General features: G+C 49.1%; 1 protein-coding gene across 4 annotated transcripts in view; it reads left to right on the top strand.

The window, feature by feature from the left end:
- Positions 1-7,880, top strand: part of DPM3 (dolichyl-phosphate mannosyltransferase subunit 3, regulatory) — a 29,978-nt gene extending 22,098 nt beyond the window's left edge. For 2 of the 4 annotated variants that reach the window (XM_068252526.1, XM_068252527.1), the window contains 2 exons: positions 6,076-6,276; positions 7,208-7,880. In XM_068252526.1, coding sequence (XP_068108627.1) covers positions 7,273-7,551 — 279 coding nt within the window. In that variant the 5' untranslated portion in view covers positions 6,076-6,276; positions 7,208-7,272 and the 3' untranslated portion in view covers positions 7,552-7,880. Of the gene's footprint in view, positions 1-6,075; positions 6,286-7,207 lie in introns of all 4 variants that reach the window. The other 2 variants (XM_068252528.1, XM_068252529.1) reach the window with 2 other exon arrangements.
- Positions 7,881-26,504: the final 18,624 nt, after the last annotated feature.

The raw sequence follows: 26,504 nt of genomic DNA, 5'->3' as shown, positions 1-26,504 counted from the left end.
ATAGGGCATTCCTCAAGCCCAATACTTTTTTGTTTTTGTTTTAATACTCTAATTCTCTATAAACTAAACAAGCCACGCCCACAGGTTTTCAGAGAGCCTTGGCATTTTCAGACAGTAGCAAGGGCTCATGGGAGCTCAGTCTGGGCAGGAGGAGGGGGAGGTATTGCTAGCCAGAGATTTCAGAGGCAGAGGGGAGGAGGGAGTAGGAGGGGGGATTAGGGTTTTTTCACAGGCTGAGTGCTCAAGATGCAGATAAGCCTGCCTCTGTGTAATGTTTACAAACAACATGGCTGTTGTCATTGTATCACAGGAAGAAATAATCAAAGCTATTAAAGCTGTTTGCAGCTAGATATGCTGTGTAAACTATCTAAACTTTAGATAAGATATATAGACAAGTTACTTGTTATAATTAGTTTTTCATCTCGGATCCGCTTTAAGTAGTTAGCACACCTGCTTGTAGAGCTAGGCTGCTGGTTTCAGCTCCCACCAGGGCACTCTCTGGATGGAGTTTGTTTATTCTCTCTGTGTTTGCATGAGTTTGCGCCAACACACCAAAAACATACTGGTAAGTCAGCTGGTTTCCCTGATTGTCACGAGACTAATTGTACTCAGACTTGGAGGAAAACAATGCAGTTGTGCTGATTGATCTTTTTAACATGCTGAAAACATACGAGTGATCCTATAGACAGCACACAAAGAATAGGCAGCCCAGCAGCCCGCATAACACAGCGAGACAGCCAAACGCAAACAAATAAACCCATGCATATGCCAATAAACATATCCATAAAGATTCCTCTGACAGAAAAATATAATAGCAGGCGCCATATAAAACTGCAAGAAATGTCTAATAAAAAAAAAGAAAGAAACATACTTACCTGTGACCAGTAAGGGCTTTACTGGAGGCTGATTCCTTCCTAAGATCATGATTGTACGTCTGTGGCTGTCGGTAATTGTCACATGAACCCATGAGCTCTCTTTATTTTGCCTTCGATTCATTGTACACATGTGCCTTAAGCAGAATCAGGATATTTGGGAGCCCAATAGGTGCTGACGCAAAATATCAGCTATTGGGCACTAAAGAAGAAATTTGGGCGCCTGATAAACAGCGGCCGTCGGTCCCGTTCAACCAACATTTTTCATTGAGAATTAGTGTTTTGAAAAATATTTAACTTTTTGAAATTCTTTTTGAGAAGTATAACTTCCTTAATTATCGTTTTGAATTTTAAAGAGACTCTGTAGCGAGTCTAAATTCTCTTTATTAACTTGTATTCATTTGAATCACCCTCAGTCCTGCTAAACCGCCGCTATCCTGCGGCAAAACGAGGGGTTTATGCCCCCCAAAATCCCCTCTCCTGTGTCCGGGGAGCGCTTCCTGATGAGGCAGAGCTTAGGGCTGTAGCTCTGCCTCTTCGCGCGTCAATCCCCACTGATCGCCGCCTCTCCCCGCCCCTCTCAGTCGTCCTTCACTGAGAGGGGCGGGGAGAGGCGGAGATCCGCCAGCAGATTGATGGCCATGGAGGCAGAGCGGTAGCTCATAGCTCTGCCTCCATGAGCAGCAAAATCCACGACCAAGAAAGTCGTGGATGTAGCAGAGGGGATTTGGGGGGGTATAAACCCCTCGTTTTGCTGCGGGATAGCGGCGGTTTAGCAGGGCTGATGGTGATTCAAATGAATGCAAGTTAATAAAGAGAATTTAGACTCGCTTCAGAGTCTCTTTAATGTCTTAGAAATGTATAACTCTGTAGCAGAGGAAGGGGGTTTCAGGGTTAGACATCAGGAAGGAGGGTTAGGCATCAGGAAGTGGGGTTAGGCATCAGGTAGGGGGATTTTAGGGTTAGGCACCACCGGGGGGGGGGGGGGGGCTTAGAGTTAGGCACCACCAGGAAAGTCTTAGGGTTAGGCACCACCATGTCGGGTGCGAACGAGACTTGACGCAATCGCAGTACTTTGGGAGTCGTCGGGGATCTTAAAGATCCGCTGTGATGGCCGTTATTGCAGTGCAATGCTAAGCAACACTCGCGTGGTCGTGCGTCTATACTCACGTTGTGATATCGCGGAAACAACCAGTTGGCGCTCATAGCGTGGGTACATAGCTTTAAGGTGAGGCACCACCGGGGGAGGGGATAGGGAGTGTGTCTCAGGGTTTCACTTCAGGTACACTTTAAAGGGGTTCTCTTGCACCTGTTAAAAAACAAAAACTGCCACTTAACTGGGGCTTCTATCGGCTCCCTGCAGCCGGAATGTCCTGCGCCATCCTCCTCCGATGCTCTGTTCCCCGCCGCCGCCACCGGTGTAATCATTCGTGTAACTAGATGAATAGAGCTGCAGCTGCGCAGCCGTGTTCGCTCTTACGCGTGTCATCGGGAGTACAGGAAAACTTTGTACTGCGCCTGTGCAGTAAGCTCCCGAAGACGCGCGTGGGAGCGAGTACGTGTGTAGCCACGGCTGCGCAGCCACAGTTCTATTCGTCTAGTTAGACGAATAATTACAGCGATGCCGGCGGTGGGGAACGGAGCATCAGAGGAGGATGGCGCAGGACATTCCAGCTGCAGGGGGCCGATAGAAGCCCCGGTTAAGTGGCACTTGTTCTTTGTACTTTAAAACCTCTTTAAAGTATAAACCTGTAATGACAAAAAAAACCCTGGGGGGTACTTACCTCTGGAGGGGGAAGCCTCTGGATCCTAATGAGGCTTCCCCCATCCTTCTCCGTTGCAGCGCTGGCAGCCCCCGAAAACAAGGGGGGGTTAATATTTACCTACTGCGATCCAGCGCAGGCGCAGTAACGGCTTTGCGTTCGGGCTCAGGCTGAAATATCCAAGCCTGCTCAGGTCAGCTCTAATGCGCAGGCGCAGTGTCTGTGCAGTAAAGCAGACCTGATCAGGCTCGTCTATGTCCGCCGGAGCCCATCGGAAAGCCGCTACTGCACCTGTGCTGGATCCTTGAAGGAAAATATTGCACAGTGTTTGCCAGAGGAATCTTCGGAGGAGTCAGCTCAGCGATGGATCCCCGAGACTACAGAGGATGGAGGAAGCCTTATATGCATCCCGAGGTATGTACTCCATGGAGCTGGGTTTGTTTGTTTTTTGTTATAGGTGTACTTAAAGGGAAGGTCCAAGCAAAATAAAAAAAATGGAGTTCCACTTACCTGGGGCTTCTACCAGCCCCATGCAGCCATCCTGTGCCCTCGTAGTCACTCACTGCTGCTCCAGTCCCCTGCTGGCAGCTTGCCGACCTCAGAGGTCGGCGGGCCGCATTGCGTACATTTTTGCGCATTCCCACAGTGGCGTAGCTAAGGAGCTATGGGCCCTGGAGCAAGTTTTACATGGGGCCCCCCAAGCACCCTATACATAACAATTGATACGGTGCACCAAAACCTGCCAAGGACAACAACAGTGTCAGAGGTGCAAGAAGGGGATGGGAAACAGTTTGTTAGTAATCACTACTATTTAAAGCATCTATAGAAGTGATTATTACCAACACAGGGCCAATAGAGAGCTAATATTGTGCTTGAGGGAGGGCCCCTTGGGGCCCCTCTGACCCAAGGGCCCCGATGCGGTTGCTACCTCTGCAACCCCTATTGCTACGCCACTGCATTCCCACTAGTGCAGGAACATTAACACATACATTTTTACCCAATACTGGTTCAATGTACGCATTGAACCAGTAATGCATAAAAATGTATGTGTTAATGTCCTGCACTAGCGGGAATGCGTAAAAATGTACGCAATGCGTCCCGCCGACCTCCGAGGTCGGCAAGCTGCCAGCGGGGGACTGGAGCAGCAGTGAGTGACTACGAGGGCACAGGATGGCTGCACGGGGCTGGTAGAAGCCCCAGGTAAGTGAAACTCATTTTTTTTATTTTGCTTGAACCTTCCCTTTAAGGTGATGAAGTCATCGAAAAGTGGAAAAAGTCAATAGGTGTATGGCCAGCTTTAAATTATTATTTATTTACACAGCACAACATATTGCGCAGCCCTGAACAATAAATAAGAAATACCAGTAATTTTCCGTACATAACAAGTACAAACTGTGATACAAAAGAAGACCCGCTATCAATTCAGCTTCCTATCTTTAAATCTCACGCTAACAGCAGGATGAACCCCTCTATGTTCCTCAGGGAATTCAGGGAGGGATGAAGGCCCAGAATAATAGGGTGTCGCCTTGTGATTCAGCAGGTAGAGATGGAGATCTCTCATGAGGAAGCGTCACTCTACCGTTCACATTTGACACAGAATGTTATCACTCTCTGTGGGCCCTACATTTCCCCGATGGACTTTTCTTTTTCCTGTTTTTAATTTCTGAAGCTTCTGCAGCATGACCTGATGAGAGGGGTGACAGGAAGTGTGCGCTCCCTGTCTCTGCCCTCCCTCTGTCTCCTCCATCCTGATTCCTCCTGACACAGACTGCTCATCTCTCCCAGTCCTCCTCAGGCAGCCCTCCCACACCACAGAGGCCTCACTGAGGGTCATTCACCAAGACCTGGACTGCATGAGCAAGATGAATTGCTTGTTAACTGTTTATGTGAAATCAGTGTATTGCACAGCATGTAATTGTTCTGGATTAGGCGGGAAAGTTGTGTTTTTGCAAATTGCAATCATTTCTCATAGGCAAACGCAGGCAGGGGGGATTACAGCTGCCCAGAATCCCCCCTCAGACCAGGGCCGGTGTAGTGTCTGGGGACAGGCACAAGTTGAGACACCAGAATATCTGTAGGTATCCTGCAGCTCTCAGCACTGCCCCTTTATTTCCCAACTACAGTTGACTTTGGATGTAGCAGCAGTGTGTGTACAGAGCATGGAGCAGCAGCGTGTGTACAGAGCATGGAGCAGCAGCGTGTGTACAGAGCATGGAGCAGCAGCGTGTGTACAGAGCATGGAGTAGCAGTGTGTGTACAGAGCATGGAGCAGCAGCGTGTGTACAGAGCATGGAGCAGCAGCGTGTGTACAGAGCATGGAGCAGCAGCGTGTGTACAGAGCATGGAGCAGCAGCGTGTGTACAGAGCATGGAGCAGTAGCGTGTGTACAGAGCATGGAGCAGCAGTGTGTGTATAGAGCATGGAGCAGCAGTGTGTGTACAGAGCATGGAGCAGCAGTGTGTGTATAGAGCATGGAGCAGCAGTGTGTGTACAGAGCATGGAGCAGCAGCGTGTGTACAGAGCATGGAGCAGTAGCGTGTGTACAGAGCATGGAGCAGCAGTGTGTGTATAGAGCATGGAGCAGCAGTGTGTGTACAGAGCATGGCGCAGCAGCGTGTGTACAGAGCATGGAGCAGCAGCGTGTGTACAGAGCATGGAGCAGCAGCGTGTGTACAGAGCATGGAGCAGCAGCGTGTGTACAGAGCATGGAGCAGCAGCGTGTGTACAGAGCATGGAGCAGTAGCGTGTGTACAGAGCATGGAGCAGCAGTGTGTGTATAGAGCATGGAGCAGCAGTGTGTGTACAGAGCATGGAGCAGCAGTGTGTGTATAGAGCATGGAGCAGCAGTGTGTGTACAGAGCATGGAGCAGCAGCGTGTGTACAGAGCATGGAGCAGTAGCGTGTGTACAGAGCATGGAGCAGCAGTGTGTGTATAGAGCATGGAGCAGCAGTGTGTGTACAGAGCATGGCGCAGCAGCGTGTGTACAGAGCATGGAGCAGCAGCGTGTGTACAGAGCATGGAGCAGCAGCGTGTGTACAGAGCATGGAGCAGCAGCGTGTGTACAGAGCATGGAGCAGCAGCGTGTGTACAGAGCATGGAGCAGCAGAGTGTGTACAATGCATGGAGCAGCGTGTGTACAGAGCATGGAGCAGCAGTGTGTGTACAGAGCATGGAGCAGCAGTGTGTGTACAGAGCATGGAGCAGCAGTGTGTGTATAGAGCATGGAGCAGCGTGTGTACAGAGCATGGAGCAGTTGGTACGGTAGTCTTCTCTTGTTATGTTTTTTTATCAATAGAAAAGATTTTATTAAAAAAAAAAACACTATTAACAATAATGATACTTGCAATAGCAATAATGAAATCATCATCATTACTGTCAGTATTACTGGTTTTATTACCATCTCAATTAACATGATTTATCATAATACCTTTGTCTGCAGTGACGTGTGAAGAGGCGGGCACATGTAGCACGTATCCCTGTTACCCACGTGGCTTCTCCCACTCATTACACGGGATGCACGCGGGGCGGGTCCAGCGGGTCACATGACCGTCTCTCGCCTTTTCTCGGACTACATGTCCCGGCATCCCCCGTTGAAAGGAAGCCGGAAGTATCTGTACAGCTTCGCTTGTGCTGTAGACAGGTATGTAATGTAAGTCATTATTACAGAAGTGCGACGTGTGGGAATCTCGGGGCGCTGCATGGAGATCCGGAGGTCGGGGGGATGAATGTTGATGCTGCGGTAGATTACCGCTGTGGGCGGGTTGTTATAGCTTTCTGTGTTCCCGCTGGGGGAGATTTTCCTTTATTTCCTATGCCTGATGACGTCACGTGAAGAGGGGGAGGAGAGAGAATACTGATGTGCTGCCTGAAAATCCTCCAACAAATCTTTTTTTTTTTTCCTGGAGCTGCACTTTAACCTGTTCTGTCCCATTTGCTCCCATCACTCCTTCTCTGTATGATTGTGATCAGCAGAACTATGTGTGTTTCTGTATTATCTGACATCCCATTATAATACACAGTGATCTCTGTATCCCACAGGACGTTTCCTCTTTCCTACACTATATTAAACATCCTGTAATTGGGCTTTAATAAACATCAAACTACCCTCCCCTTAAAGTGAACCTAGATTGGGAAAAAAAAATCAAAACAATTATAAGTTACCTGGGGCTTCTACCAGCCCGCTGCAGCCGCCCTGTGGATGTGCAGGCTCGGTCCACACACCTCCTGCAGTGGACTGGAGGATCCCTCAGTAGCGGCTCGGGGGCACAGGGTGGCTGGTAGTGGGCTGGGCTTTCTCACCCTTTTGTGTCTTGGAATTTATTAATTTTATTCATTTGTCACTGTAATTATCAATTCTGTATTTTGTAGCAGGGTCCATATTTGATGTATACTATCCCCCCTCCCCAGTTTCCTAACTATTAGGGAGAAGTTCATTTGACAAGTTTTTTTGTTCTTACAAATATGGTAGTGCTCAATTGCCTTTAACTGGATATTCTATATCGCCAGCTGTAAAGCTGCTTCATGCCTGCTTGTTTTTCATAAACTCTTCTAATTTATTCTCCTCTTTCCAGAACCATACTGACCCCTGGCTGGGAGCGTCTCTCGATCTGATCAGACCACCTCTGCTGCTCCAGAAATGACCAAGTTGGCAGAGTGGCTGCTGGGACTGATCCTGCTGGGAGGAGCTTGGGTGACCCTGACCTTTGACCTGCTGGGCTTGAATATACCCAAGGCATGCTGGGAAGTGGTGTGGCCCTTTCCTGTTTATTTGCTGGTGGCTTTCGGCTGTTACTCCCTCGGCACTGTCGGCTACCGTGTGGCCACCTTCAATGACTGTGAGGATGCGGCCCACGAGCTCCAGGCACAAATCCGGGAAGCTAAAAAAGACCTGAAAGGGAGGGGGCTGAACTTCTGACCACGCCCCATCCGCTACATGCTGTGCGGCATGTTACATGTGCAGAGACATCATTGTCCTGGGTACACATTGCTCCAGGGACTGATGGCTGGTATATGGAGCCCCAGTATTTATCATTCCAGCCTATAAATGTCACAATACAGGCACAGAAAACTTCCCATGATTCCTCAGCCTGGCCAATCAGTGACACCATTATTATCCAATCACTGCTGGCCGTTGTCAGGACATGCCTATGAAAAAACTGCGAATACATCACGGTCACTATAGATCCTCATGAACTTATGTTTGCAACTGGTTAATAAAACCGGAAACTCTCTCCAGATATTTCATTTGTGAGTGGGGTCTGCTGTTTTGAAACGTACCTGAGGTAGCATGTGACATAATGAGATAATGTATATGTAGTACCAGCCCTACTAAGAAAATATCTGAAGTCCCTTAGGGCTCGTTTCCACTAGAGCGAATCTGCATGTGTTTCCTGCATGCAGATTCGCTCAACCAATACAAGTGGATGGCGCCATTTCCACTTGTCCGGAATTCTGTGCGGCTTGCTATGCAGAAAAAATCTGCACAGCAGAGCCGTTAGAATTCGCACACCCACACGCGAATCGTCGGTCATGTAACTAAATAGGAAAAAGGCAAGCACTTGAGTCTTGCGGTTTTCCCGGTGTTTCCGCGTGCGATTTCGTTTAACAACCCATGTTAATGCTTGCCGGCATTGACATGGTTAAAATCACGTCATTAAAGCGAACGATTCCGCGTGAAAATCCACATGGAAACGTCAACGAATCCGCAACGTCAACGAATCCGCAACCGTATGCGGATTCGTTGACGCGTTTTACGCAAGCAAATCGCGCTGCACAAGTGGAAACGTACCCTTACTGTTTTCCAGTACAGCAAGAGTTGTTATCCATGCAAAAGAGATTGTAAACAGCTTGTCGAATTCAATCCAGTTTCCTGAAAAGTAAATATAACCTAAAAGGCTGGTATCGGTCAGGGAGACGGCAGATAATATGGTTTTACTACAGGAAAGTTAAAAGGGTCATCACTACTTCTTTTCAGCTTAAAAAGGCACTGTAGTGACAATGCTGTAAACTGTTTAGGATACTCATTTTTAAACACTTCCTTTATCTACAGTGGGTTGCAAAAGTATTCGGTCCCCTTGAATTTTTCCACATTTTGTCACATTACTGCCACAAACATGAATCAATTTTATTGGAATTCCATGTGAAAGACCAATATAAAGTGGTGTACACGTGAGAAGTGGAACGAAAATCATACATGATTCCAAACATTTTTTACAATTCAATAACTGCAAAGTGGGGGTGTGCGTAATTATTCAGCCCCCTGAGTCAACACTTTGTAGAACCACCTTCTTCTGCAATTACAGCTGCCAATCTTTTAGGCTACTTAAACACTAAGACGTTGCGTTTAGGGGACATTATAGGGCACATAACGTGCCCCTAACGCAACGCCTGGTGCTCTCTGATGTGGACGTCAGAGTGAGCCGCGTTGTGCAGCTCACTCTGGCGTCCGTGATGCGTACTCTTGGACGCATGCGGCATCACGTGGTCCCGCCTGGCCAATCGCTGCACAGAGCGGCCGCTCCAGGAAGTGAACACTGCACGTCACACCGTGCAGTGAATATTAATTAGCCATGTGCCTGGCCGCTCTCCCCTCCTCCCCAACATTACTGCGCATGTGCAAGCAGTTTAACGCACAGCATGCAGCACTCTCAACGGATCTGCTGCGTTACAGTGTAACGCAACGTGGGCACTGTGAACGGGCTGATTGATTTTTCATTACTGTGCGGTGGGGCTGCGTTACAGGCTGCACTAACGTGCGCCTGTAACGTCTTACTGTGAAAGCAGCCTTAGGGTATGTCCCTGCACATCTAGAGACTGACATATTTGCCCATTCTTCTTTGCAAAAGTGCTCTAGCTCAGTCAGATTAGATGGACAGTGTTTGTGAACAGCAGTTTTCAGATCTTGCCACAAATTCTCGATTGGATTTAGATCTGGACTTTGACTGGGCCATTCTAACACATGAATATGTTTTTTTTAAACCATTCCATTGTTGCCCTGGCTTTATGTTTAGGGTCATTGTCCTGGTTGAAGGTGAACCTCCGCCCCAGTCTCAAGCTTTTTGCAGACTCCAAGAGGTTTTCTTCCAAAATTGCCCTGTATTTGACTCCATCCATCTTCCCATCGACTCTGACCAGCTTCCCTGTCCCTGCTGAAGAGAAGCACCCCAGAGTATGATGCTGCCACCACCATATTTGACAGTGGAGATGGTGCCTTCTGAGTGATGTGCAGTGTTAGTTTTCCGCCACACATAGCGTTTTGCATTTTGGCCAAAAAGTTCAATTTTGGTCTCATCTGACCAGAGCACCTTCTTCCACATGGTTGCTGTGTCCCCACATGGCTTGTGGCAAACTGCAAACGAAACTTCTTATGCTTTTCTGTTTAACAATGGCTTTCTTCTTGCCACTCTTCCATAAAGGCCAACTTTGTGCAGTGCATGACTAATAGTTGTCCTATGGACAGATTCCCCCACCTGAGCTGTAGATCTCTGCAGCTCGTCCAGAGTCACCATGGGCCTCTTGACTGCATTTCTGATCAGCACTCTTGTCGTTCGGCCTGTGAGTTTAGGTGGACGGCCTTGTCTTGGTAGGTTTACAGTTGTGCCATACTCCTTCCATTTCTGAATGATCGCTTGAACAGTGCTCCGTGGGATGTTCAAGTCTTTGGAAATCTTTTTGTAGCCTAAGCTTGCTTTAAATTTCTCAATAACTTGATCCCTGACCTGTCTGGTCTGTTCTTTGGACTTCATGGTGTTGTTGCTCCCAATATTCTCTTAGACAACCTCTGAGTCCGTCACAGAGCAGCTGTATTTGTACTGACATTAGATTACACACAGATGCACTCTATTTAGTCATTAGCACTCATCAGGCAATGTCTATGGGCAACTGACTGCACTCAGACCAAAGGGGCCTGAATAATTACGCACACCCTACTTTGCAGTTATTTATTTGTAAAAAATGTTTGGAATCCTGTATGATTTTCGTTCCACTTCTCATGTGTACACCACTTTGTATTGGTCTTTCATGTGGAATTCCAATAAAATTGATTCATGTTTGTGGCAGTAATATGACAAAATGTGGAAAACTTCAAGGGGGCCGAATACTTTTGCAAGCCACTGTATATATTGCTGTATATTGGTAAGTAAACCCGTTGTCCCAGTGATGCTTAGCCTAGGCTGATTAGCTATGTAGAATTCTCCTCCCAGGGCATTCAGAACTTCCATACTTCACCTATAATTCATTCTCATAAATTTTATTTACACTTCAGGTTCACTTTAACCACTTCACCACTGAGGGGTTTAACCCCTTGAAGACCAGAGCAATTTTCACCTTTCAGCGCTCCTTCCATTAATTCGTCTATAACTTTATTATTACTTATCCCAATAAAATGAACTATATCTTGTTTTTTTCGCCACCAATTAGGCTTTCTTTAGGTGGGATATTATGCCAAGAATTATTTTATTCTAAATGTGTTTTAATGGGAAAATAGGAAAAAATGTGGGAAAAAAATATTACTTTTCAGTTTTCGGCCATTATAGTTTTTAAATAAAGCATGCTACTGTAATTAAAACCCATGAAATGTATTTAACAATTTGTCCCGGTTATAAAACCATTTAAATTGTGTCCCTATCACAATGTTTGGCGACAATATTTTATTTGGAAATAAAGGTGCATTTTTTTCAGTTTTGCATCCATCCCTAATTACAAGCCCGCAGTTTATAAAGTAACAGTGTTATACCCTCTTGACATAAATATTTAAAAAGTTCAGTCCCTAAGGTAAATATTTATGTTTTTTTTTTTTTTTTTGTATTTTTTTTTTTTTTTAATTACAAAAAAAAAAAAAAAAAATTGGGGAGTGTGGGAGGTAATGAGTTAATTTATTGTGTAAATGTAATGTTTGTTTATGTAAAATGCTTTTAGGGTGTAGTTTACTATTTGGCCACAAGATGGCCACAGTGTTTGTTTACATGCGACCTGTAAGCGTCCTTCCGGACGCTTACAGGAAGCAGTAGGAGGCTGGGAGAATCACTATGATCGCGCTGTTTCTAATAGAAGCAGCGCGATCATTGCGGGGGCTTAGATCAACGAACGGGAATGGATTTTCCCGTTCATTGATCTCCGTGCGAGCAGGCGGCGGCGTGCACGAGCGGCGGGTGCGCGCGCACGAGCGGCGGGAGCGCGGACAGCGGCGGTAGCGCGGAAGGTACGGATTTCTCCGTCCCTGGTTTTTTAGGGGGGAAAAAAGGGACGGAGAAATTCGTACCGCGGGGGTTTAAGTGGTTAAGTCCCCTATTGGCTTTTCATAATTCTTACAGACTTTATTTGGTGCAAATTCCTTGCTTTCCCATTACATAAATGAATCCAGCAGGAAGGGGAGGGTAAACACCTTGTAGTGGGTGTGGCAGGTCCACAGACCTGGGAACCCAGGAGTGCCGGGATCTCACCCTTGGAGTTCCCTGAGAGATAAGCGGAACCGGTTTCTCTCTCCAGCCTGATGTGTCAGTTCTGGGCGGTGTGATGACAGAAGGGCTCTGGGAAGGCGCAATCTAAAGTAATAAATTATGTGAAGCCAGGATATTCTGTTGCCTGGTTTCTTTTTGGATGGAGAAAACCTCCCAGTGGGTTCCAGAGCTGCTGCTTTCTGTTCTTGAAGTGAAGAGGGTGACACTTTCACCGTCTGTGTTGCGCAGAGCAGCCAAACATTGAGAGGCTCAGGGCCCATTCACACTAGAAGCGCTTTTCTGAGCGTTTTGCGATTGATTACCAGTTTTTAAAATCGCCCCAGTCACCTTTAGTAAAAAAAAAAGTGGGAAAACCACGATTTTAAAGACCGCTAATCAATCGCAAATCGCTCAGAAAAGCGATTCTAGTGTGAATGGGCCCTAAGGCTGGATTCCCACTTGCAGCTGGACTATATATGGCCAGCGGGGGCAGTGTGTGTAGCTTCTGTTACTGTGGTCCGGCTGAAGCATGGGGCCAATGTGTTTCAGCAATAGCCTCTACTGCAGGCTTTTTCAACCAGGGTTCCTTGAGGACTCTGCAGGGGTTCCTTGGCATTTTCCCCCATCGTGGGGGAAGTATAATAGAGCACATTATAATAGGTGGTACTGTAACAAGAAGCACTAAATTGAGGGCTTAGGAGACAGTATAATGAGTGGCAGTGTAATGGGGGTAGTGAAATAAACAGCCACACATACTTTCAACACCCTTGCCGGTTAACCTGCGCAGGAGGATTTCTCAGGCCCCGCTTGGCCGATTAGCATAATTTTTTTTTTTTTCCTACACGCAGCTAGCACTTTGCTAGCTGCGTGTAGTACGCAATCCCCGCCGCGCCGAGCCGCCCCCCCCCCCCCCCGCCCCAGACCCCTGCGCAGCCTGGCCAATCAGTGCCAGGCAGCGCTGAGGGGCGGTTCGGGATTCCCTGTGACGCCATGGCGACCGGGGAAGCCCTGCAGGAAATCCCGTTCTCAACGGGATTTCCTGCATACTCTAAACGCCGAAGGCGATCGGAGTGGGTGGGGGGATGCCGCCGCTCAGCGGCTATCATGTAGCGAGCCCTGGGCTCGCTACATGATTTAAAAATTTTTTAAAAAAAAGTGCGACGCTGCCTCCTTGCTGGATTTTTTAGACCGGCAAGGAGGTTAAAGACCATGCCTCCTGCAAAATAAATACAGGGGTTCCTTGAGATCCAAAAACTTATTTGCAGGGTTCCTCCAGGATAGAAAGGTTGAGAAAGGCTGCTCTACTGTATGAGAAACGCATCTGCCCGTCCGTGAAAATCACAGACGGCACAAAAGTGTACTTACAAGCAACCAGTACAACAGGAGGGAAGGTTGTACCGGCTTTACAATTCCTCCCACCCCCTCCAGTGTGACTAGGAATCCAAAAATGTAACCACAAAAACTGAATAAAGGTGGCATTGTTACAATAGAGATCCAGCCTTAAAGGTCAACTGTAGCGAGAAGAATGTGGAGGCTGCCATATTCATTTCCTTTTAAACAATATCAATTGCCTGGCAGCCCTGCTGATGTATTTGGCTGCAGTAGTGTCCGAATAACACCAGAAACAAGCATGCAGCTAATCTAGTCAGATCTGACAATATTGTCAGAAACATCTGATCTGCCTCATGCTTGTTCAGGGTCTATGGCTAAAAGTATTAGAGGCAGAGGATCATCAGGATAGCCAGGCAACTGGTATTGCTTAAAAGGAAATAAATATGGCAGCCTCCATATTCCTCTCGATTCACTTGTCCTTTAAAGCGGAACTGCAATCTGCTAAAAAAACGGCAGTTCAGAGCGGTTTTGCCGGCGTTTTTGTTACAGAAGCTGCTCAGTAACAGCTTTACTGTAACAATACATGAAATCTGCTACACAAAAAACGCTACCCAAAACGGCAAAACGCTAGTTGAAACCCTTCAGAATAATAGGAAAAAGCGTTTCAAAAACCGCTAGCGTTTTGCGGATCTGCTGGCAGGTTTTGGTGTGCACCGGGCCTAAGTATCTTTACTACTGCTTGAGGTGTCAGGGGATTTTGGTCTGTTTCAGTTCAAAGTGGACCTGAACTCATAACTTCCTCTCTGTTTCAAAAGATAAGCAACAGCATAATAAAATGTAAAGAAAAAAATGTGTTACAGCTGATACAAATCCTGCAATAAATCTGCAGTGTGTCCACTTCCTGCTTTCATGGAAGCAGCCATAGGGTTAACATTCTGTGTTTATAAATTAACCCTAGCCACGTGTATCTTAGTACGCATTCGTGTAGCCCGGAGCGCTCTGCGCAGTACGAGAAGATCTCTACTGCCCCTGTGCAGTATGCGTCCAGCTTCGGGAACGTGGATAAGGAGGCGCAATTCCCCCGAGCTGCGCAAAGTAAAAGTGAGCCGTGCCGGGGGACCAGATGATCGGTGAGTGGCTGCGTGGGAGCAGGTCGGCTTCAGGAGGCTGGCAGAAGCCCCAGGTAAGTGAAACTCTTATTTTTCAGAGCGGTTTGCGGTTTTCCTATACTTTACATTGGAGGCAGAAACGCCTCAGAAATCCAAAAAATGCTGCAGCCCGGGAGTATGCGTTTCTGCAAAACGCCTCCCGCTCTGGTGTGCACAAGCCCACTGAAATACATTACCCACGCGTTTCCACAGCCGCAAGCGGCTGTAAAAAACGCGACAAAACCCGCTCGGTGTACGCCAGCCCTAAACTAGGGTTGCCAAACCATCCCCTTAGATATTGCACATCTAAGCTATGCAGGTTCTGGGTCTATTAACACATAATTGGTGCCTAAACTAAATCTAGCTAGCCGCAACACCTGTATAATGCATATGTGTCTGTATTTAAAGGAATCTGGCAACACTACTATGAACTGCTGATAGGCTGATTTGGCCACGCAGACGTGTATGTCAGTTGCTTCGATAAAAATATTTGTATGGCTAAATCAGCTTTAGGCCTGAAACCCACTAGGAGCGCTTTTGTAGAGCGATGTGATTTTATAAAAATCCCCCATAGCATTGCATTAGCAAGAGCTTTTTTAAATCACTAGCGCTTAGAAAAGGCTGCTAGTGGGTTAGAGCCCTCAGGGCTGGGCTTTTTTTTTGTGTGTTGAGGCCTGGAACCCACTACAAATAGCTATCGCTAGCATTTTTAATGAGCGTTTTGTAAGCGATTTCATGAGCGTTTTCTTGGTGATCTTGGTAGCGTTTTTAAAAAGTGTAAGCTTTTTGCCAGCGATTGTGTAGCGATTAGCGTTTTTAATTCTGATTGGTCCTTTCAATTGATCTTAATTTTTTTACAGTGTGCAGTAATTTTAAAACGCTAGCAAAATCGCTCTGTGTAGGTTTTGACGAGCGATTACGCCAGTGTTTATATACTTTACATTGCATGAAATCGCTTACAAAAGCTCATTCAAAACGCTAGGGATTAGCGATAGCGCTTTGTTGTGGGTTCCAGGCCTTAGGCTGTGCTCCCACTTAAGCTGAGAATGGACATTTTTTTTGTCTGTTCTCCACTCATTGCAAAACTGACAGTGAACAGCTCCAATTTTTTTATATAGGAGCTGTTCACACTTGTCAAGTCTGTAACGGATCCATTGCAGTAAGCGGGCCGCACTTCACATATCCCGGACAGGTGGATGCATTCCCCCTATAGTCTATGGAGGTAACACATCTCCCCCGAGCTCCAGCCGGACCACAGACCATTGGAGAGGACACCAAAATGTCCGCTCCCACTGGCCGCAAGTGATCCGGCGTAAGTGGGAACCGAGCCTCCACTTTCTTTCTTGGAGGAAGATGAATACTTGCACTCTTTGGGCCATATGCAATTCACTTTTTCTCTTAAGGCTGGTTTCACACCAGGACGTTGCGTTTTAGGGGACGTTAAGGTCGCATAACGTGCCCCTAACGCAACGCCTGGTGGTGTTGGAGCAGGACGCTACCAAGAGCTGCGTTACAAGCAGCTCTTGGTGCGCCTGCTCTGTCTGAGGCACTGCGGAGACCACGTGAGCGGAGCTCTCCGCATCACGTGGTCCCGCCAGCCAATCAGCGGCCGCTCCAGGAAGTAAACACAATAATAAGTAGCCATGTGCCTGGCTACGTAGCGGCCTCTCCCCGCCTCCTCTCCGCCCATAAAAAAAAAAAAATCATCCATACTGAGCATGTGCAAACAGTCTAACACGGCTTAAGCCGCTAGAACGCACAGTATGCTGCACTTCAAAAGAACGTGCAGCGTTACTGTATAACGCAACGTGGGCACTGTGAACAGCCCATTGATTTTTCATTGCTGTGCGGTGGGGTGCGTTACAGGCTGCTCTAACGTGCGCCTGTAACGTCCCACTGTGAAACCAGCCTTAGAGTTTTCTCTTGGGTGATATTGTCACACATTGTCAAAAACTGCCTTTTAAACCACCAGCAAGAAAATAATTTTGATAGTACGTTGTCACCTACTTTTAGGTACTTTTTCAATTGTAAAATGCCAGAAAGTTATTTTAAAGAGAATATGAATAATCTCTCCTAGGAGATAACTCAGGAGGAGAAAAAGGTAATTGCATATGGGCCCTAATGTGTTTATTTATAACCAATAATGATTTATCAGGAATGGGCACCTCTTGCAGTTAATTGTACAGGGAGAAGTCATTTGAAATGACCAAGAAATAATTTGGAGGTTAGCAAAGTAAATTTTAGCTTGTTGTATATTGTCGGTTTGTTGTTACTGACCCAGACAGGTTCACCATTGACTGGCTGGCCTGCAGTGCTCTGGTGGAAAATCATATACAGCAACACAGGACCAAATCTGTGGGAGGGTAAACCTCCTTTATTGTGCCCTGTGCTCTGTCTGGTCCGTCATGGCCCCCCGACGTTGGAGAATTCCAACCTATTGTTACCTGAGGCGTCTGTCATCAGCAGAGCCCAGTGTGCGGGTGCTGGAATGTCAGTAATGTTTCACCTGTTTTCCACACGCACTCTGCTCCTTACCGGCTCCAGGCAGTAGCTAGAGTCCTACCAGGAACAAGACTGGAGGGGACTACTAAGAGAAGACGGTATTACTATGGCAGGGGGTGGGTGTAGGGAACCAGGAGCAGAAGATTGTGTGTCCATAGCATGGTGGTGGCTAATAGGGACCAGGAGCAGAAGATTATGCGTCTATGGCAGGTGAATGGGTGAAGGAGACCAGGAGCAGAAGATTGTGTGTCTATGGCAGGTGGATGGGTGAAGAGTACCAGGGGCAGAAGATTGTGTGTCTATGGCTGGTGGATAGGTGAAGGAGACCAGGGGCAGAAGATTGTGTGTCTATGGCTGGTAGATTGGTGAAGGAGATCATGGGCAGAAGATTGTGTGTCTATGGCTGGTGGATAGGTGAAGGAGACCAGGGGCAGAAGATTGTGTGTCTATGGCTGGTAGATTGGTGAAGGGGACCAGGGGCAGAAGATTGGGTGTCTATGGCAGGTGGATGGGTGAAGAGTACCGGGGCAGAAGATTGTGTGCCTATGGCAGGTGGGTGGGTGAAGAGTACCAGGGGCAGAAGATCATGTGTCTATGGCTTGTGGATCGGTGAAGGAGACCAGGGGCAGAAGATTGTGTCTATGGCTGGTGGATGGGTGAAGGAGACCAGGAGCAGACGATTGTGTGTCTATGGCATGGGGGTGGCTAAAGGAGACCAGGGGCAGAAGATTGTGTGTCTATGGCATGAGGGTGACTAATGGAGACCAGGGAAAGAAGATTGTGTGTCTGTGGCGAGTTAGCTGAAGAGGAACGGGGCAGAAGATTGTGTGTCTATGGCATGGGGGTGGCTAAAGGAGACCAGGGGCAGAAGATTGTGTGTCTATGGCATGAGGTTGACTAATGGAGACCAGGAGCAGAAGATTGTGTCTATGGCGGGGTTAGCTGAAGAGGACCTGGGGAAGAAGATTGTGTGTCTATGGCATGGGGGTGGCTGAAGAGGTCCAGGGGCAGAAGGTTGTGTGTCTATGGCTGGTGGATGGGTGAAGGAGACTAGGGGCAGAAGATTGTGTGTCTATGGCTGGTGGATGGGTGAAGTATACCAGGAGCAGAAGATTGGGTGTCTATGGCGGGGTTAGCTGAAGAGGACCTGGGGAAGAAGATTGTGTGTCTATGGCATGGGGGTGGCTGAAGAGGTCCAGGGGCAGAAGATTGTGTGTCTATGGCTGGTGGATGGGTGAAGGAGACTAGGGGCAGAAGATTGTGTGTCTATGGCTGGTGGATGGGTGAAGTATACCAGGAGCAGAAGATTGGTTGTCTATGGCGGGGTTAGCTGAAGAGGACCTGGGGCAGAAGATTGTGTGTCTATGGCGGGGTTAGCTGAAGAAGACCAGGAGCAGAATATTGTGTGTCTATGACATGGGGTGGGTGTAGGGGACCAAGGGCAGAATATTGTGTGTTTATGGCAAGCTGGTGGCTGAAGAGGTCCAGGGGTAGAAGACTGTGCGCCTATGACATGGGGTGGGTGTAGAGTACCAGGGGCAAAAGGTTGTGAGTCTATGGCGGGGGTTGGCTGAAGGAGATAGAAGATGAGGAATACAGATGGGGTTGGAGGAGAGCAGGGATAGAAGATGAGGATAACAAATATGGAGTGGAGCAGAAGATGGAGCTTTCCAGTGGGGACAGTGCTGGAGGGGTCCATGATGTCTAGCCTGCCTTCTGAACTGATGAAATACTGTGTGATGGGACTACTGGCTGTATCCTTGCATGTAAGAATATTTTGTCCTCACTTCCTGTACTATCACAGGGCAGGAAGTGAGGACAATATCAACAGAAGTGGCATAGAATGCAACAAAATATCTTCTTAGTCCTATGGGAAGCTATAGGGCTTGGGTCAGGTCTGTTTGCTGAATAGGTTGCCCGGGAGGGAAATTCCCCTCACGCTGCCTTCAGCATAGAAGTGTCTTGTGTTACAGTGAAATGAAAACTGTCTGAATTGCTCCAGCCATTCAGGTTCTGGCTGTCAGTCTTCTCTTTGAAGTGGGGTAATAAGTAAGCGAATGCGGGAATATGGAGTCACGGCGACATTTCTTGCTTTATGCTGGTATGAGAAGTATGTGTGACTGTCACATGTCTGAAGTTATGTAACACGCAGTGTGGGACTATGTGTGCTGCGCAGCAGCCAATCATGGCCACATTATTGGAAATCATCAGTAGCTGGGTGTGAGGAAACCTGGGATAGAAACATTCACTATCCACTTCAACAATATCTGGACTGGGAACACATTCATAATAAAGCAGCTCATTCTATGGTCATTCACCTGTGAAACATCTCCCAATCAGATCTTCCGGATCTCCAGGATTCTCTAGGGCTGGACACAAAAATACTGATTAAAATTGGCCATACACGGTTTCAACAGGAACTGTTCTACCATTCTCCATCATGAAATCTACTAAAAATCTAACTGCAGCATTAAGGCGACCATACATCTGGCGATCGACCAAGAGACAAACCCCTCTCTGGTGGGAAAGAGATCTGATGGCTGCCCATAAACTGCAGGTCAATTCCCGATGGATTTTAGCATGAAATCCCACAGGAATCGGCCTCACGATTCCACCTGCCTGGCTGCCCACCTAAATTCAATGCCCCCTCCCCCCTTTACATTTGAGGGGGGCAGTGGCCCATTGGTAGTCGCGAAATTGCATGCTGACCATGCACTGAGATTTTCCAGCTTGCTTGATTGATGTATTTGACTTATTTTGGCCTGAAATTGATCAGATTATCATTTAGGCACATTTGTTACGGCACCAATTTTTATCCAATTCAGTAACATTATTGAATCGGATGGCTATATGGCCAGCTTTACACTGTTTGATGCACTGCAACACTATGGGCTGTTGATCTGCCACTGCTGGAGTATGGCCAGTTTCAAGGAAACTTGAGAAAATGAAACTACCTGGGGCTTCCGTCAGGCCCCTTTATAGGGTAACAAAAGCACTAGCGCTTTAAAAAAGCGATATCGCTTTAGCAATTAGCAGGAATCGCCCACTAATCACTTAAGTGTGAATGGGCCCTTAGGCCATTAGACACCTCACAAAAACCCAGCGTCCTAGATAGCAACAGTATCTATGACATGTCCGTCATAACGGACACCACATTTACATGGATAGACATAGATGAGAGAAAAACATATATCTAGTTATCTGGCTTGCAGTCACGGCTATGTATACCCTTTTCTTATTTCTTTCTGCTTCATACACAATTAGGAATGACAGCTGAATGAATTGTGCGCCCCCTCCTACACTGCGCCCTGAGACTGGAGCCTCTCCAGCCTATGCCTCGGCCCGGCCCTGCCTAAAGTCAATGATAATCTCAACGGTTTTTGCATTGTTGAGGACCAGCTTGTTCTCCTTGCACCAGTGGCAAATCCTGTCAACCTGCTGGCGGTATTCCTGCTCGTCATTGTTGGAGAATTGGCCGACTAAGGTGGTGTCCCCCTTTTCCCTTACTTTGGCAGTGCCTGTATGAATCTTGGTCATGCCAATAATGCTATCTTTGATTTGATTTGACATAGCGAATTGCATATCTGACCTGCTGACAGTCCACGTGGTGGCTATTGCGTGTGGCGCTCGAACAAATATGCAGATCAGGTGCTACACATTCTAGTTTTAGCGTAATTTTCAAAGGACAACTGAAGTGAGATGGATATGAAGGCTGCCTTGCAGTGGTGCTCACCGCCAGGTCGTGATCACGCTTACGCGTGGATTCACGACCATTTTGACGCATTCCGCCTCGGACACGAAAATCCGTAAATAGATTTTCAACCACGAAAATCTACTTCGGCTTCGCGTGAATGCGGACAGAAATCCGCATTCATGCTCGTGAAACCCGGTGCTGAAGTCGTGGTTTGCGGAAATGCGTCAAACTATGCGGAAGTGACACATTGCAGGCCAATCAGAGTGCCCCAGCCAGGCCCTAGCAACCAATCACAGGAGGGGAGCTATGCCCTCCCCTCCTGAATATAAAGCGGCAGCCATGATGGAAAAGCTCTGTCCTTGGCTTGCTAGACTGTGGTGCTGAGAGGATTATCTCCAGGCCATTGTTGTTTGAGCAAGTGCATTTATTGTGTTAAAAACAAAGCGTTTTTTTTTGCTAACACTGCTCTTATACTGTACACAGTTAGCTAGTCAGTGAGTGATTGCTGTAGTTAGTTGTAGTCAGTGTAGTGTAGTGGGAGTGTGGGAGTCTAGTGATTATTTAAATGTGTGTAGTGCTGTGCAGGCAGGTTCAGTGCTGCAGTGTAGTGGGAGTGGGGATTATCTGTGTGTAGAGTGCAGGCAGGCAGGTTAGTGCAGCTGCAGTGTTCACTTGTATATTCCAGTGACAGTTATACACTTGTACTATTTGCAGGCAGCCAGTCACACCGCCGGCGCCGCCACTCTCTGCCAGCGCTGTTCATTCATTCTGTCAGTGACCTTGTGCCGTGCCCAGTGCCCACTGCTCGCTCGCTCGCTGGCATATGAGCATCTCATTACACAGTGTGACATCCTTGTGTGCCCACTGCATCCTTCAGTGACCTAGTTGTATATCCAGTGCCCACTGCTGTGCCCACTGCATCCTTCAGAGACCTTGTACTGTGGCCACTGCATCCTTCAGTGACCTAGTTGTATATCCAGTGGCCACTGCTGTGCCCACTGCATCCTTCAGTGACCTTGTACTGTGGCCACTGCATCCTTCAGTGACCTAGTTGTATATCCAGTGCCCACTGCTGTGCCCACTGCATCCTTCAGTGACCTTGTACTGTGCCCACTGCATCCTTCAGTGACCTTGTACTGTGCCCACTGCATCCTTCAGTGACCTTGTACTGTACCCACTGCATCCTTCAGTGACCTAGTTGTATATCCAGTGCCCACTGCTGTGCCCACTGCATCCTTCAGTGACCTTGTACTGTGGCCACTGCATCCTTCAGTGACCTAGTTGTATATCCAGTGCCCACTGCATCCTTCAGTGACCTTGTACTGTGCCCACTGCATCCTTCAGTGACCTTGTACTGTGCCCACTGCATCCTTCAGTGACCTTGTACTGTGCCCACTGCATCCTTCAGTGACCTAGTTGTATATCCAGTGCCCACTGCTGTGCCCACTGCATCCTTCAGTGACCTTGTACTGTGCCCACTGCATCCTTCAGTGACCTAGTTGTATATCCAGTGCCCACTGCTGTGCCCACTGCATCCTTCAGTGACCTTGTACTGTGGCCACTGCATCCTTCAGTGACCTTGTACTGCGCCCACTGCATCCTTCAGTGACCTAGTTGTATATCCAGTGCCCACTGCTGTGCCCACTGCATCCTTCAGTGACCTTGTACTGTGCCCACTGCATCCTTCAGTGACCTTGTACTGTGCCCACTGCATCCTTCAGTGACCTTGTACTGTGCCCACTGCATCCTTCAGTGACCTTGTACTGTGCCCACTGCATCCTTCAGTGACCTAGTTGTATATCCAGTGCCCACTGCTGTGCCCACTGCATCCTTCAGTGACCTTGTACTGTGCCCACTGCATCCTTCAGTGACCTAGTTGTATATCCAGTGCCCACTGCTGTGCCCACTGCATCCTTTAGTGACCTTGTACTGTGGCCACTGCATCCTTCAGTGACCTTGTACTGTGCCCACTGCATCCTTCAGTGACCTAGTTGTATATCCAGTGCCCACTGCTGTGCCCACTGCATCCTTCAGTGACCTTGTACTGTGCCCACTGCATCCTTCAGTGACCTTGTACTGTGCCCACTGCATCCTTCAGTGACCTTGTACTGTGCCCACTGCATCCTTCAGTGACCTTGTACTGTGCCCACTGCATCCTTCAGTGACCTAGTTGTATATCCAGTGCCCACTGCTGTGCCCACTGCATCCTTCAGTGACCTTGTACTGTGCCCACTGCATCCTTCAGTGACCTAGTTGTATATCCAGTGCCCACTGCTGTGCCCACTGCATCCTTCAGTGACCTTGTACTGTGGCCACTGCATCCTTCAGTGACCTTGTACTGTGCCCACTGCATCCTTCAGTGACCTTGTACTGTGCCCACTGCATCCAGTGATTCATTACTAGCAACATGTCTGGCAGGGTTTCGCGGGGTGAGAGGAAAGGGAGTTCAATTGCCTCAGCCACTTCTGGGACTGCTCCACGTCCAGGGAGAGGACGCCCAGCTGTACGTGGTCGTGATGCAGCAGAAAAGGGGGCAGCAAAGCCTGGGCCGAGTCAGCGGACGCCATTGTCCAAATATTTTAAAGTTTCTGGTCCCCGTGTGGTGGTTGAGCAAATGGAACCTGACGTACTCATGGACATCATGACTTCCTCCCAGACCTCTACTGTGAGCACCACTCCAAGCAGTAGCAGCAGCAGCCAACATCCCACGCTTGTTGTGACATCCACCCCAGCACCCACTGGTCAGCAGCCCTCCCAGGATGACAGCGTTCTGTCCCTCAGTCCGGCATCTGGGAACCTGCTGATGCAAGAAGCTCAGGACTTACTGGGGACTGATGTGGCAGAGATTGAGATCGGGCCACAACCACAAGCGTTGTTGAGTTCTGGTGATGAAGAAGAGGGGTCTGTGTCTGGGGATGTAGGGACAGAAGAGGAGGCGGGGGAGTCAGCTTCAGCCGGCACCACCACCATGCAACCCCCGGCAACTACTACCACACATTGCTCCGCTGCACCCTCTGCTAGTGGGGGCGCAGTAAATTAAAGTCACCAGTGTGGGATTGCTTTGAGGAATGTACTGATGACAAAAGGTATGCGGTGTGCAGGTTATGCAGCAAAAGATTGAGCCATGGGAAAAGTCTGAGCAAGATGGGTACCTCATCCCTCCAGGGCCACCTGAGAAGCCGCCACTGCCGCGAGTATGCGGACTTTAAGAGGAAGCAGGCACTGCTGGCAGGGGTTCCTGAGAGCAGAAGGCCCACCAGCGCAGCAGCATCCTCCCTCCCTCGGGGTCGTGAATCCCCCACAGCAGCAGCAGTAGTAGCACGCAAGCGCTCTTCCACCTCGGCTGCTCAGGACACAGACATTGAGGCTGGCAGCCAGTGTTCGTCTCTCTCCTCTGTCTCCCCTGCATCCCAGCGTCGTCAGACCCTGCTGAGCGACACCTTTCAGGGTCTGACCAAGCCTCTGCCTCCAAGCCACAGGCGGATCCGCAAACTAAATGACTTGCTGGCCCGGGCCATGGCATCACAGCTGCTTCCCTACTCCCTGGTGCAGGAGGGGAGCGCCATGCGGACGCTGCTCCAATTTGGCATCCCCGAGTGGCAAGTCCCCAGTCGCCACTATTTCAGCAGGAGCGCGATCCCAGCACTCCACAAGTTTGCGGTGGAAAACGTGGCCCGTTCCCTGGACTACTCTGTGGGCAAGCGGGTCCACGTGACCTCGTGGAGTAGCAGATTTGGGACAGGTCGCTACCTGTCCTTTACGGCCCACTGGGTGACACTGATGGAAGGGAGGGAGAACAAGAGCGCATCAGCCCAGCTAGTGGTGCCACCACGCGGGATCAGGGGGGATGCAGAAGGGTCCTGTCACGACACTCCCTCTGCACCCGGAAAGCAAGCCCGCCTCGGCAGCAGCAGCGCCAAGCCTCGGCACTGCCAAGCCCTTTTAAAATTGGTGACCCTGGGGAAGGAGAGGCTTATGGCCACCAATGTCCTGGCTGCCCTCAGGAAGCAGGAAGCAGGAGCGGAGGTGGCTGACCCCCAGAGGCCTGGAAGTGGGGTATGTGGCAGCCGATAACGGGGGGCCAACCTGGTGGCAGCAGTGCAGCAGGGAAACCTCCAGCACATCCCCTGCTTGGCCCACGTGCTCAATCTTGTGGTGCAGCGCTTCTTGCGCACCTACCAGGGGATGAGCGAGCTGCTGCAGGATGCCCGGGCGGTGGTACACTTTTTCCGCCTGTCAGCCACTGCCTCTGCACTCTTGTCCACCTTACAGCAGCAGTATGGAAGGCCACAACACCGGCTGATCATCGACATGCCAGTTCGCTGGAATTCGACTCTGGCCATGTTGGAGCGGCTGTGTCAGCACAGGCTGGCTCTTAGGGCCTACATGCTAGACCCAAGTGTCCCCAGCAACCAGCAAGTCCCCATGATTACTGCCACTCAGTGGACACTGATGCAGCAAGTATGCCTGGTGCCGAGTCCCTTCCTGGAGGCAACCAAGATGGTCAGTGAGGAGCGGGCCTCTGTGTGCCAGTGGGTGCCCTTGGTTTGTCTACTGGAGCAGGCAATGGACAATTTAATTGAGCGTGGGGATGAAGCCCTGAGGCAGTTGGAAGAACAGGAGCAGATGGCAGCACAGTGCAGCTCAGAGGAGGGCTCACAGCAGGTAGTGGAAGAGTTGGAGGTCCCTAACCTGAATGAGGAGGAGGAGCAGAGTGCAGCAGGCGTTGTACGTGGATGGCGGTTTGAGGAGGACAACGACATGGCACAGGAAGAGGACAGGCATGCGTTATGGGACAATGGCGAGGACGAGGAAGATCTTGCTGGCAGGGCCCACTTGTTTCCCATGGCTGTGCACATGTTGCGCTGCCTTCGCAGGGACCCCCGGGTGATCCAGATGCGTTCAAGGGAGGACATCTGGATTACCTTGATGCTTGATCCCCGTCTGAAGGGGAAGCTGGGAGACTTAATGACGCCATCCACCACCGAGCAACGCACAAGGGAGTTGAAGGAGGCCCTTGTGCGCAGACTACTGGAAGCATTCCCCCAGCCTTCCACCCCCACTGTAACTGCTCTGCCAAGCCAGCAAGAGGTGCCTGCCATTGCCACTAGCAGCACAACAACAACCACCAGCAGCAGCAGCAGCAACTGGCGCCCCGGAGACCTGAAGAGCCTAAGCAAGAGCCTGTATGCAGTGCAGCAGCCCAGAACAGAGGTGCCCGCCACAGCATCCACCACCAACCAGCACAAGCAACGACTGACCACCATGGTGTCTGACTATATGGGGTCATCCAGCGGGCTCAATGACACCGACAGCCCTGTGGACCCCTTGGAGTACTGGGTCAAGAGACTGGACATCTGGAGCGAGCTTTCCCAGTACGCCCTGGAACTCCTATCCTGCCCTCCTTCCAGTGTCCTCTCAGAGAGATGCTTTAGTGCGGCCGGTGGCGTGGTCACAGAGAAGCGCTCTCGGCTCTCCCACGCCTCTGTGGACAAACTCACCTTCCTGAAAATAAACCAGGCTTGGGTGGAAGGTGAGTTCCTGGCCCCTATTGTCGGACACAGGGGGACATGAATAGGGTTGCCACCCAGCCGGTATTCGGGCGGCAGGGCCGTTTTTTTCATTAGAAAGCCGGTGCCGGAATATTTTTTTTACCGGCAGGGCATTTGCTCAGGATTTGCCGGTAAAAACAAGAGGAGAAACAGAGCATTGCTATATAAAACCTCCCCAAACTGCTGCCAGCCAATGAGAGCGC

Source organism: Hyperolius riggenbachi, chromosome 9 (genome assembly GCF_040937935.1).
Source record: "Hyperolius riggenbachi isolate aHypRig1 chromosome 9, aHypRig1.pri, whole genome shotgun sequence".
NCBI classification, from domain to species: domain Eukaryota; kingdom Metazoa; phylum Chordata; class Amphibia; order Anura; family Hyperoliidae; genus Hyperolius; species Hyperolius riggenbachi.
The sequence above is the reverse complement of the archived record's forward strand: the minus strand, read 5'-3'. Positions and strand labels throughout refer to the sequence as shown.